Source organism: Ictidomys tridecemlineatus, chromosome 3 (assembly GCF_052094955.1).
Source record: "Ictidomys tridecemlineatus isolate mIctTri1 chromosome 3, mIctTri1.hap1, whole genome shotgun sequence".
Taxonomy (NCBI): Eukaryota; Metazoa; Chordata; class Mammalia; order Rodentia; family Sciuridae; genus Ictidomys; species Ictidomys tridecemlineatus.
In genome coordinates this window covers 88,538,498-88,553,000 of record NC_135479.1, presented here as the reverse complement: position 1 = coordinate 88,553,000, position 14,503 = coordinate 88,538,498, and the positions used below count along the sequence as shown (strand labels likewise).

Below are 14,503 nucleotides of genomic sequence, written 5' to 3'. Positions count from 1 at the left end.
AACATTTTTGAAGATCTCACCTTCATTCCTGGAAATCTCAATATCAGCAAAAAGACCAACTTTGATGATCTGCCAGAGAAGTCCCAAAACCAAGTGAGGTTTTCCTTCTTTGAGGTCCTGTGCACCAATGTTGACCACTGTACAACCAATGGCTGAAGCAGAATTCAGGGCTAGGTTTAGATTTTCCTGAATCATCAAAAAAAAAAAAATTACAAATGAGGAAGTACTTTCTAAGTTCCTGTCTACAGGTTATTTGCAAGAAATAGTGGATTCTCACTCCAGTCAGAATGGCAATTATCAAGAATACAAGTAACAATAAATGTTGGCGAGGATGTTGCAGAAAGGTACACTCGTACATACTAGTGGGACAGCAAACTGGTGCAACCACTATGGAAAGCAGTATGGAGATTCCTTAGAAAACTTGGAATGGAACCACCATTCGACCCAGTTATCTCACTAACCAGTTTATACCCAAAGGACTTAAAATCAGCATACTAAAGTAACATAGCCACATCAATGTTTATAGCAATTCAATTCACAATATCCAAGCTATGGAACCAACCTAGGTGCCCTACTACAGCTGAATGGATAAAGAAAATGTGGTATATTCACACAATGGAGTATTACTCAGCCGTAAAGAAGAATGAAATTATTGTATTAGCTGGTAAATAGATGGAACTAGAGAATAACATGCTAAGTGAAATAAACCAGTCCCCAAAATACCAAAGGCTGGATATTCTGATATGTGGATGCTAACCCACAACAAGGAAGGGTGGGGAGAGGAAGAACAGAAGTTCATTGACTTAGACAAAGAAGAATAAAGGCAAGGGAGGAGAGTGGGAATAGGAAAGACAGTAGAATGAATCAGACATAGCTTTCCTATATTCATATATGAATATATGACCAGTGTAACTTCACATCATGTACAACCACAAGAATGGGATTCTAATTAGTCTAAGTTATACTATATATATGTATAATGTCAAACTACACTCTACTGTCATGTATGTCTAAAAATCAAACAAAAAAGGGGTCAGTCCCACAAGACTGCACCTCCCCCAATCAAAAAATAATGGATCACATGAATTTCAGATTTTTAAACATAAAGTAATATTTATACAACTAAATTACTACTATTAAAAATCTCATGGTTTTAACTATCATCTTTATGTACCAATTAGTTCAAATATGAATCCTTAGGCCATAACTCCTCTAAGATCCCACTCTAAGTTCTACCCTGTAAACATACTTATACCTACCTGGCTGTTCTTCAAGGACCTTAAATCCAGTAAGTCCAAAATAAGCAAATTTTCTCACCATGCTTTGCTGATCTTCCTTTCATCTCTGTTAAAACCTGTTTTTCCTTCTTTATTTTCTGTCTTGGATCACTGGACCAATTTTCATTCTTTCCTCTCTTCTCCTAAGTCAGAAATCTAAGAGAACCCTTGTGCTTCCTCGCCTCCCATGACCAATCACCTGTTTCTGTCAATTCTACTTTCCAAATACCTCTGAAAACTGTCAGTGCCTTTCTTTAACAATTTCCTAACTTCTAAAGACCATCCACAGACTTACTCTCTCCAACCCATCCTCCACAATGTCCTGCTTTCAGTGATCCTAGTAAAATATAAAGCTGATAGTGTCCCCAGCTTTGAAATCCTTCATATGTCCCCTGTTGCTACCACTGTCTCCTCTTACTTTGTTCTGGTTATACAGATCCTCTGAACTTGCTGTGCCTTTGCTTGGAACATGCTTCCCCCAAATATATAAAGTTGCTTTAAAACTCTGCTCAAATGCATATAACCTGTGAGGTCTCTGATCATCACAGATCTAATCAACAGCGTCATCACTGCCCCTGCTAGTACTAGTTACCCCTATTTTACTCCTTTTCTGACATATATTTGTTTCTTGCTATATCTCTCCCAACTAAGAGTATGGACTCTATAACAACAGGTACTTTGATCTGTTTGATGTGTTTTCTAGTACTGAGGCACATTTTATCTGCTCAGCAAACATTTACTGAATACATGAATGAATGGGTAAGAGTGAAAGAAGGTATGGAGGGAAAGAAAAGATTCATGTTTGAATCCTTAATGAGGGAAATCAAAAACTTTCAGGACTTCACTCTGGCCTCATCTCCCTGTACTTCAAACAGTCTATGGTTTGGCCAAGACACAAAGTCCTTTGACCTGTGATGTTTCATTTCCTCAAGTCGCATGCTCATTCCTCACCTCAAGCATTTTCTTTCCCTACAACCTCTTCCACACGAAATTAGTCACTCCTTTCCCTATATCATAGTTAAGTTGTAAATATGTGAAAAGAAGGAAGCTATTAACGTACTCATATAAAATTTCACTGTTTAAATATAGTTAATGGCATATTGCTTTAGAAATTTTATTATTCTCAGTTTATAAAAGTAAAAATCATTACCCAACACTAATAAAGTCTCCATTTGAAAGCACTTCTTGTAAAAATGATGTGAAATTAGTTTTCATTTCCAGAAAAATTTTAAAGTAACTCTGAAGATGGATTTGACAGGTGAGTAAACCGAGGCATAGTGGTGGAGCCTGGGTATGAGCCAGGTGGTCTCCAGAGCCCTTCCTCTTAATCACTGTGCTGTACTGGCACTCTCATGTGGTGATAGCAATAGCAACTATTTAATGTGCTGGTAACAAAAGCAACTATGCATAGAGTCTTCAAAGCACAGTAAATATTTCAGTGGCTTTCTCATGACATATACTAAAGCAATTTATCTTGCTAGGCTCTGAATAAATGGCATTATCTCTTGGGGATCAATGAGGAGTAATTAAAGGAAGCATTTGGAATTATTTCTGTGGCAATGTTCTTTTAAATATAGTTCATCAGAAAGCAGCAGAACCAGAGAATCCCTCAACAACTTTATAATTTCACAAGTAAATAAATATGATAAATATGAAAACACTGAGTAAAGTTAAAATATTCTATGGAAGTCTTAGAAGATTTTTAATAGCTTCAGATGTTTTTAAGTTACCTTAGATCAAATCAATACAACTTTCATGTCATAGCTTCTACAAATTTAGGCTTGACCTCTTTTCTCTCCAGAGAACAAAGGATGTTTGCTCCACTTGTGATTCCCCAGAATGCATCAACAGGGGGAAGAAATTGACTATTACTGGAATCATTTCAGTCTATCTTAGAATAACTCAATTCATATGCCTTAACAATATGAAATGGATTCAAAAAAAGTATGTAACTTCACCAAGCTGATTGTAAAAAACCAAAACTTTTGACCACTATTCTCAACTTGGACACCGACAACCAAAACCACACTATTATCTACATTAATATGGCTTTGTAAGCTATTTCCATTGTCTTCACTGACTTTACTGTTCCTCTGTCTTCATGAGCATAATGTTATTCTTCCAGGAATCTTGAACCAAGACAAAAGATTTGATTGCTCATTGCAGGCTTTGCCTAAAAGACCCATTAGCCTTCCAATGAAAAACATTAGTGGACAACATATACCCTAATATTTTTTCATTCCTCACCTTGAAAACTTCTCCATGTCACTCTACTCACCAGTCTTGGATTGTTGTATAGAGTTGCTGACACAACCTGAATCCAGCTCCTCTCGCACTTCCCTCACATAGGAAAAACTCACCTTAAATCACAATTCCAATTCCCAAATACTTCCCTCACCTTCCCGGCTCTAAGACATAGCTAAAGTTTTGCAAGTGGTGTTTTTCTCTTACTGTAGTGTGTTGGGGATATAAGAGGGAATCATATTTTGGTAGTGTTTTTTTAAACATTGGCTCTGCACACAAGCATATAAGGTGTCTTACAAGTAATTAATACAAAGAAAAATTTTAAAAGTTGCAATGTGTATCTTTCAAATAAACAGTAGTTTCTATCTGGTAAATAAAAATTTACTGCCCTACTGTTAGTAGGGAATAGGAGAGCTACTATTGTCTAAAGCCACTTCTAAACATCTAAAAAAACAAGAACAGGAGAACTTCATGAAGAGGTTGCTCTCCAAACCTTACCATGGACAACTGCCCTGAGTACCCAAACTTTTTTCTGGGTAAGGACAGTGGGAAACCACAAACAAATGGGATACGAGAGAGGTGTTCCTCCCTGTGTTTGTGTCCTAACATGTAACAGGAATACTAACAAAAGAAACAAGGAAACATGGCAGTTTATCTGGATTACCCATCCATTTTCTCCCATCTTTTCTGTGCAATAGTAAACTGACAAAGAAACTGCCCACTTTACCAGGTAGAAAAATTCACACTGTTCTTTTAGATGACTTCTTATATGCCCCTTCTATTTTTTTTTTATTTTTTTATACCTCTTCTATTTTTTTAGACAAAATTTTTAGTTGTTCATAGAACTTTATTTTTACTTATTTATATGTGATGCTAAGAATCGAACCTAGTGCCTCACACATGTAAGGCAAGTACTCCACCACTGAATTACAACCTTGACCCATATCCCTTCTATTGTGATTATTTAACTATCCAAGTCTTCACTAACAGTCTCAAAAATGTACTATAAGTTTTTTTTAACTTCATACCACTTTGCAAATTTCCTTTTCCATAAAGTTTCAATTTCAAATGTATATACTTTTTTTCTTGTTGTATACAAACAAGAAATATTTGTATATTTACACCACTCATGTTTTCATACACGTACTTAGGGTAATGATGTCCATCACATTCCACCATCTTTTTTACCCTCATGCTCCCTTCTTTCTCCTCCCACCCCTTTGCCCTATCTAGAGTTCATCTAATCTTCACTTGCTCCCCCTCCCAACCCCACTATGAATTAGCCTCCTTATATTAGAGAAAACATTCAGCCTTTGGTTTGGGGGGATTGGCTTACTTCACTTAACATGATATTTTCCAATTCCATCCATTTACCTGCTAATGCCATGATTTTATTCTCTTTTATTGCTGAGTAATACTCCATTGTGTATATATACCAAATTTTCTTTATACATTCATCTATTGAAGGGCATCTAGATTGGTTCCACAGATCAGCTGTTGTGAATTGTGCCGCAATAAACATTGATGTAGCTGTGTCCCTGTAGTATGCCATTTTAAGTCCTTTGGGTATAGACCATGGAGGGGGATAACTGGGTCAAAAGCTGGTTTCATTCCCAATTTTCCAAGGAATCTCCAAAATGTAAACACTTTTGTTAATGATTTTTTTTAAAGTTTTAGTTGTATATGGACACAATGCTTTTATTTATTTTTATGTTGTACTAAGATCAAACCCAGTGCCTCACGTGTGCTAGGCAAGTACTCTACCACTGAGTCACAACTCCAGCCCCTATTTAGAGGGCTGTGCTATATACTTATTCAGTTAATAAGAAAGAAGGCATGACTTGTTATTTAGACTTCATCCTTATTTTTATATCACATAACTTCTACTCCATTAGGAATATCCAAATGAGAATTATAATTTTTTTCCTGTTTAAACTGTAATGTATGCAAGATAAAATTAAGGTCATATATATGTGTACATTTGTATACAATGTACAAACATATGTACTTGGTATGTATGTGAATATATTCATTGCATTGAACTTTTCTTCTTTCTTTCTTTCTTTTTCATTTGGTAACGAACAGATTCAACTTCCTATAGCTAGTCTTATGTTGGTTTCCTGATTTTCTGGATCCTGAAATCACTATCTTTTGTTTCGGAGAGTCTTATCCACATAATTAATTGTTCCCAATAATGATATACAAGCACAAGAATGCAGTTCAGTAGTACTCTGGGTAGAGAAAAAAGGTGAGAAAGTCTCCAAAATTACAAGTCCTCTTCTTTACCTGATCTGCCCTTTTCCCTGCTTTCATAACTACTATGCATTACTTCACCCTTTCCTTATCTTTTTCTTCTTTCATGTATCACATGAATATATATATATATATATATATATATATATATATATCACATAAATCTACATCAAAAAGTGAAAAACATTATTAACACAATCTTACAATCTTCAACAAATGAATTAGGCTTCTTTGGGATAAAATTCCATGTGAAACTAGTAATTTTGTAGTAAATCGATTATTCCTTGAGTTCTGAAATCCTGAACAAACAAGACAGAGTTAATATCCATGGTAACACTTTCCCCTTCTCAAAATCTCAGTCTTTTTTCATTCTATATTAGTACTCTCTTTCAAGCATTGTAAAAGCTTAGGCTACCAAAAGAATTCTATCTCTAAAAATAAAGGAACAATACTTAACCCCTCAGATCCATTCTGTAGCTACTGCAAAATATTTACAGAATATTTTTCTTTGTTTTTTCAATGCACTGCATACATGTATTAAAATTAAAACCAAATTAAGTTTATAAAAAAGTAAGAAATGTTGTACTTCATATTCATATTGTATTTCATATTGTACATGTTGTACTTCATATTCAGTGCCATAAAAATTTATGTGACACATGTATTCTAAAAATAAGATGGATATGAATATTTTCAATAATCACAGCTATTAGCTGAAGAGAAGATTCTAGCACAAGAGGATCTGGCAACTGCAATTAGAAATGGGCTTCTTTAAAAATGGTAGTTTTTACTAGGGATATACAACATTATTGGCCTACTGGCAAGTGAGAAATCAATAAAGCGATATAGTCAACATCTAGTTTTATACTTCTCAAGAATAACAGGAAGAGGAAACCCCTTGAATAGTCTAAGACTAACTATGTACCACTGATCTGAGGTCCTAGCTTCCAAAAGAAGAAATCTAACAATTTGAGCAAAATCAAGTTTTGTACTTGCAAAGTGAAGAAACCGATTAGCAGTAATTCAATTTTAATAATTTTGTTGTGACCACACATTAAATAGTTGCTATTGCTACCACTACATAAGAGTGGCAGTACAGCATGATGATTAAGAGGAAGAGCTCTGGAGACCACTAGGATCATACCTTGGCTCTTCCACAGTGTGCCTGTCAGTGACCGGTTATCTCATCAACAAATTCATGTACATGTATACTATAAGGTTACAGGAAGGAGTAAATGGGATAATTCACATGGTGTGTTTAGAATAACAACTGGTACCTAGTAAGTAGTCAGTAAATTTTAATATCCACCCATTTATGTAGACATTTTGAGGGAAAAGTTATAATTATAAATTTCTGGATTTCAACAAGATCTGTATAGAAAAGCTGAGTACAGAAGAATCCAGCACAAAAAAAAAATAAAAATTGTGTGATATGCTAAAACTTTGCAGTGCTGTTTTTACAACCAGCCAACAAGATCTCTGGCATCAGGGCTTGGGGTGTACCTCAGTGGCAAAGGGCTTGCCTAGCACACACGAGGCCATGGGTTCAAGCTCCAGAACCACAGGGGGAAAAAAAAAGAAAAAAATAGTATCAAGTAATCATTAACAACTTCATTATTACAATAACATAAGTTGAATACTATTAACTTAAAGTAACTTAAAGACAGTTACCTGAAATACTTAGAATCGAATCTTTTTTTTTTTAGTTGTAGATAGACATAATACCTTTATTTTTTTATTTATTTATCTTCATGTAGTGTGGAGGATCAAACCCAGGGCCTCACAAGTGCCACTCTACCACTGAGCTACAACCCTGGCCCTGAAGTACTTAGAATCTTAATTCTACTTATTACCAAATGCAGCTGAATTTTTATTTAATAAAAACCAAGTTTTTATAAGAAAACAATTATATTAAATCAAAAGTTTTACCAGGGCCCAATTATCCATTAATAAAAACCTTATAGTTTATACGTAGTTTATACGATAGTAACATATTACCAGCAAAGGACAAATACTTACAGAAACAGTAAAAGGAGTGAGCTTTTTCTTATTAATGGCTCTTTCATCAATTGTATCTGGTTCAGATAAGTTGATCATTTTGCTAAAGAAAAGAGAATAATTTAGTTTAAAATTCCAGAAATTTTTTTAATTTTGCAAGTAACCATAATAAATTTTGAAGATAATAGTTAATTTCTTTAAACTGTTTATAATCATATCAGTTTTTAAAATCTAAGAAATATTTCCTATCTTAAAATATATAATTGCAGTAATCTTAGCATTTACTCCCAATTATTTTAACCATCTTGCATTTTCTTTTTGTGACTCTTTATTTTACTTAATGATCAATATTGCATGTAAACAAATTCTCAAGAAGCCAAGTGCTCCATGAAATAGTATCAAGATTGTTAAAATTACTGTTATTGCAGAAAGATAAGGAGCCAGGAACTTTATCTTTCTAGGACTTCAACAATTCAGACATCTTTAAAGAAATAATATGAGTGTTGTCTGTTTCTTTTAGAATATATTTAATTTACACTAGGAAATTCTCCAAAGGCCAGAGGAAGAGATCAGAATTGCAGGCAGAGGTTGAAGTATATATTTCACATAATGACCTAAACATTAATAACTTATACTTATGGATAGGAGTTGGTTTTTTTAAAGTAAATATACAGAAAAAAACTAAAGAAATTGTTAATAATTGTTAACAATGGGTGGTAAGAATATTTCTGATGGCTATTTGCTTCTTTGGAAGTTCCTTGGTATTTTCATAGAGTTAAAAAAAACTTTGTATAAAGAAGTATGCTGGGAATACAAAACACACTTAGAAAGTTTATGGTATATGAACAGAATAGACTAAAGATCCAAGATCAATTTAAAACATTATTTTCATTTATATACAACTAAAATGTACCTTCCTTTTACATCTGATCATCTTCCTGTCCCAGTGAATAGTCAATACTCCCTTATCAGGAAAAAAAAATTGTGACAATGTAAACATTTTAAAATGCCTCTAAGTATCAACTCAAAACTTTCCTGGATTACTATGATAACAGGAAAATAAGGGACTGCATGGAAAATGTCAGAAAACATATAGTACTTAATTTTCTATGCAGTACAAATCCTACAAGACCTGCAAGTACCCACTAATTCCAAAAGAACACAGATTTGCTGAATTGTAGTTGTCAAGGAATGCTCATCAAGAGGGACAGTTAAGAACAATCTCCTGTAACTAGACGTTCGACTCACCAGAGAAGGATGCCATCTGCAAGAGATGTGAAAAGGCTGTCATCGTTGGGATTCATAGGTATAAGATGCTTACAGTCAGGGTCATTCTCTAGGGCTTTGTTTATCCAATTAACAAAAGCCACTTTTTCTTCCTCTAGAAACAAAAAATTTTGATAGGCAAAGCACATTTTACAAAGTTTATCAAACACTACAAAAACATACTTTTTAATTTATGTTTAAAGATATCAGATGACTATTAATAAAATTCTACTAAAACACTAAATGTGGAAGAAAGGGATAAAGGGAAATTCATTCTACTTTTTCATCTAAAATATTAGTGCTGAAGGTAGGAAGGTATATATTTTAAAAGAGCACGACATTTGATTTGATTCTAAAATCTTTCCAAATATGTATTGCTTCTGAAACCTAATGAATCAGCAGCAAAACATCAGAGGTCAAATACAGATATACACACAGATAGATACTTAAATAGGGGGAAAAACCCACAAAGATCCATTATAATAAATTCCACCCCCTAAAAATATTTTTGGTTTACAAAATAAATACTGAATTCGATCAAGATTTGTTTAGTGCTGGAGATGTAGTTCAGTTGTAGAGCTCTTGTTTAGCATGAGTAAGGCTCTAGGTTGGATCCCCAGCACCACAAAATGGAAGGAGAGGACAGGAGATTATTCAAATGAATAAAACAACTCCATTTCTGTGAAAATTGTCACAAATCTAGATACCAGCACTCTCTTAGTCATCTTCATCATTGACTTCTCAATACATGGCTTATAGTATGGGTACATTAATCTTCAGAAAGTGTTGTTGTGCTATTTAATAAGGAAAATAGGAAGGAACTTGAAGTAAAAACGTTTTACAGCTTTATTATTATTCTGTAAATATAAAATTATTTAACAATATAAATCCTCAAAGTGATTAATCTCTCTTTCCATCAGAGTTAGCAGAATTAGGTAATTTTCCTAAGGGTATATCTGGCAGGTACCCTCAAAATTTAATCCACCATCTATACAGTCAGTAAAAACATAAAAAATCATCAGTATTTCTCCTTTGTACATATCCTCATGTGCCTTCTTATCTACTTGTCCCACCAGGATCTCCTTAGAAGGACTCAAGAGTCTAGGGATTTAAAGATCACTAAGATACTATACCTACCATCAAGAGATTATAGTGTAATGATAAAACAAATATCCTAAGAAATGACACATAAGGGAAATATATACACCACATATACATGCAATGTTTTAAAGGTTTGAAGAAGGAAATAATCACTTGTGTTTGTATTGATCAATAAAGATTTACAGAGCTGTGTGCAAGGCGCTTGCCTGTAGTCTCTGCTCTCCAGGAAACTGAGGTAAGAGACCAGCCTGGGCAGTGAGATCATCTCAAAACAAACAGCAACAAAACAAAAGCACTATTTGAAAGGAAGGCTATCAGCAGGTAAAAATGGGCAGAAAAAGGGAAAATGTTCCAGGTAGAGGAATAAGAAATGACACACTGCAATGGCCTTTGTTTTATTTTTGCCATAGAGGGGACAGTTTATAACTGAGCAACATCCTCAGCTCTTTTTCATTGTTTACTTTCAGATAGGGGTCTTGCTAAGTTGCCAAGGCTGGCCTCAAACTTGTTATCCTGACTCAGCCACCTGAAGTGCTAAAATTATAGGCCTTTACCACTGGGCCCTGCTAAGATGGATGTAATTTTTTTAAATGGACAATAACAAGTGTTGATACAGATGTGAAAAACTAGAAACCTCATATGTGGCTGGAGGAAATGAAAAACAGTACAGTGACTTTGAAAAACAGTTTGCCAATTCTTTAAATTAAAAATATTAAACAGAGATATCAAAAGATCCACAATTCCACTCCTAGGCAGATACTTAGGAGAACTGAAAGCACATATCCACACAAAAAAAACACATACATGAGTGTTCACACAGCATTATTCATAATGGTCAAAAACTGAAAACGACCCAAATGTCTATAAACTCATGAGAGGATGAACAAAATGTGATGTTATCCTCAGAATGGAATGTTCAACAGAAAAAAGGAATGAAGTACGATATATGCTATAACATAGATGAACCTTGAAAAATGGTAGTGAAGAAATGCCTATCAATGGAAAGGCCACTGCAATGATTCTATTTATATGAAACTTCCAGAATAGGCAAATCTATAGGAACACAAAGTAGGGTGATGGTTGCAGAGGCTTCAGAGAGGGGGAAATGAGGAACAACTGCTGAGGATCTTGGAGTTTATCCCTCTGTAATGAAAATATTTTTAAATGAAGTATGATGATAATTGTGCAACTCTGAATATACTAAAAATTCTGAATTATATAATTTAAAAGGGTGCATTTCTCAATATCACCATTATATCTCACTAAAGCTGTTTTTTTAAAAGCCATTATATGTTCTATATCTTTTTCTACATAATAGGTGGAGGTATTCATCTGCTAAAAGTCATCAAGTTGGGCTGGGGTTGCAGTTCAGTGGTAGAGCACTTGCCTTGTACATGTGAGGTACTGAGTTCAATCCTCAGCACCACATAAAAATAAATAAACAAAATAAAGGTATTATGTCTGTGTACAACTAAAAAAATTTTTTTAAATCATCAAGTTAAGAAAAGTCTACTTTATGCACTTTACTATTTATATCTCAATAAACAGGTAAAAATCTGTGGTGACAGATATCAGAGAAGTATTTATCTCTGGGGAGAAATAGCTACTATTAGGGGCATGAGAAACCCACACAGGATGATGGAAATATTCCATATAATGATCTGGCAGGAAGCCACATGGATATATAAACATGTAAAACATTTTTGAGCTATGTATTTACAATTACAGCATTTGGCTGAATGCATATTTTACCTCAATGTTTTTTGTTTTCTTTTTAAAATATAGTCATTTCAGTAGAATGGACAAGCCAAAGTTGAGGTAAAAGGTTAATATCTTTCTGGCATGGTAGTGCACTATAATCCCACTATTCAGGAGGCTGAGGCAGGAGGATCACAAGTTCAAGGCCAGCCTGGGCAATTTAATAAGATCCTATCTCAAAACAAAATAGAAAGGACAGTGGGTATAGCTAAGTACTAGTAGGCATGTGCTAGGCCCTGAGTTCAATCCCCTGTGCCACAAAACAAAGAAACAACAAAAGTGGAGGTATCAGTTACAGACTAATTCCTTTACCACTAATTCCCTAGTGGGAAATGGTTAAGAAAAAATACAATGGATAGGCGAAATCTGAAAGAGGAAAATCCAATTATAAAGGAAGAGGATCAAGAGGACAATTAACAAATTCCTTTATTCAAAGGAAAAATGTTACAAGGAATTTTATCAAAAGCATAGTTCTAATTATGTTCATATGAATAAAAAGGAACTTGGCCAAGGGTTCTTAGACATCTTAACCCTAAGAAGTAAGCTTAACATGGGCCAAGACTCCTCACCGTAAGAGTTAAAATGACTCTGGATTTCCCACTGGGCAACAATCCAGTGGTTCTATCAGATCAAGGAAATCAAGTACCGTGCTCTCTAATCACTTGGTTGCTTGATTTAAAAAAAAAAAAAAAAAAAAAAGTCAAAAAGCTCAGCTTTTGGAAAATAGAAGGGGAAAAAATCCTTAAAATAAGCCTTTAATAAGTTTTAAAAGTAAAGCCACCTTTCTAGTCAGGATGAAAAATCCATTCAAAAGTCATGATAAAACATAGCCAGTGCTCAAACATAAACAACTTTCATTCTGTTGTTTTCGATGTCTGTTGTCTCTCTGATGTCCACTGAACCTGACAACATGGTTGGAATTCGTTGATATCAGTGATTCTAGGATATTTTCATTTTGACACTGAGATATATTTTAAATTTGAAATCACAGCATAATTTAGTCTGGAGGAAGGTTTTTCCCCTCAATGATAGACAAAATAATGGTATGAATTAAAACAAATGGCAGCTTAGGTTTGTTGAAGTGTGGCACTTACTGAATCAATGCCTAAAAGATCAGATTTGGGGTGGTTGTTACCTGAGTAAGAATGCTGTGTGCCCTCGCTGGAAATGGATGAAGTTCCCCCAATAGCAGTAATCCCTTCCCTCTTGTTAATTATTTTTCGGAATGTTTTGCTGATATCTTTGCTTTTTAACTCTTGCATTAGCTAGAATGGAATACAAGCAAAATTGAGAATCAGATAATCATAAAAATCTGGTGAAATAAAAGATGTTTATTTGAAATGACAAAAATAAATATGAATCAAGTGTTTTCATATTGAATGCTTGTGAACAAAGAGAACTTTCATGTCATTTTATCAAAATCAAAAAATGAATAAATGTCTGCCCCCCTGCCAACCACTGGAACAAGTCAAAACTAAGCTTAAATTGAACACACCGAAATTATTTTCTGGATTTGCCATGATCTTTTGTACTGAAAATCTAAGGAATAACTAACCACATGATAAATATTTTTAAATTCCTTAATGAAGGCATTTTCCTACCTAAATATTCCAAATGAATACATGTTAAAGTAAACATGTCAGATATTGCAGGAAATAACAGGCTTATAGAAACACCCTCTCTTCATCTCTCTTATTGGACAATTCAGAGATCGAAGAGGCTGACATTTCTCCAGGTAGCAGCCAGGGATTTGCTGTTGTTAATGCAAATCTAATCATGTCACCTCATACTCTTCCTTCCCTTAACTTCCTGTTGTTAGGATAAAAACCAATATCCTACAAGGACGTTTTGTTTCCTTAAATAGATCCTGAAGTTCATAGTCACTAACATACCCACTGTTATCAATATCTGCCAGGATATATTAAGAGCTGTCATGACTTGATCTGAGTTTTCCAGCTATGATCCTTATCCATACTACCTCAGCTGCAGCATACTATCCCTTTTTTCAATTGCTTAAGAGTAACCACAGGGTCACCTGTGGTTACTCTTAAGCAATGTGGTCACCTCTACCTCCCAACAGCCTTTTTCTATTTAACATCTTTCTTCAGATCTCAGCTGGGTCTTCACAGGGATACCTTTCCTGAGACCCTGAGTTTTCCAGCCTCCCCTCAAAGTTCAATTCCTTCTACTTACAAACTCTCATGGAACATGCACCACACTGTTCATAGCAATTATCATAGCTGATATCATTTATCTAGTTATGTGATATTCTGCATTCCCAACCACATGTAAACTCCATGAAAGCAAGAACCATGTCTCTTTTTGCTCATCCCATTATTCACAGTGCCAAGAGCTCAAATGAGGAATGCAAAAACAGATCATTTATATTTCATAAGTATTTATTCAATTATATTCATGGATAATAAAAAATAATTCAATATAGTTATTGTAGGACATGAACTACTACTAAACCGGACTTCCATTCAATGATATTTTCCTTTTTTTTTTTTTATAGTTGTTGACAGACCTTCATTTTATTTATGCACCGTGCTGAGAATTGAACCCAGTGCCTCACACATGGTAAGCAAGTGCTCTACTACCGAGCT

At 34.4% G+C, this 14,503-nt stretch overlaps 1 protein-coding gene across 5 annotated transcripts in view; it reads right to left on the bottom strand.

Annotated features, from left to right (window-relative positions):
• The window catches only part of Pls1 (plastin 1), a 117,434-nt gene that overhangs the window by 29,602 nt on the left and 73,329 nt on the right, over nucleotides 1–14,503 (bottom strand). For all 5 annotated transcript variants that reach the window (XM_078043455.1, XM_021728296.3, XM_005328041.5 and 2 more), the window contains 4 exons: nucleotides 13,033–13,162; nucleotides 9,021–9,153; nucleotides 7,794–7,875; nucleotides 21–186 (listed from right to left, as the gene is read on the bottom strand). In XM_078043455.1, the coding sequence (XP_077899581.1) occupies nucleotides 21–186; nucleotides 7,794–7,875; nucleotides 9,021–9,153; nucleotides 13,033–13,162 (511 nt within the window). The remainder of the gene's footprint in view (nucleotides 1–20; nucleotides 187–7,793; nucleotides 7,876–9,020; nucleotides 9,154–13,032; nucleotides 13,163–14,503) is intronic.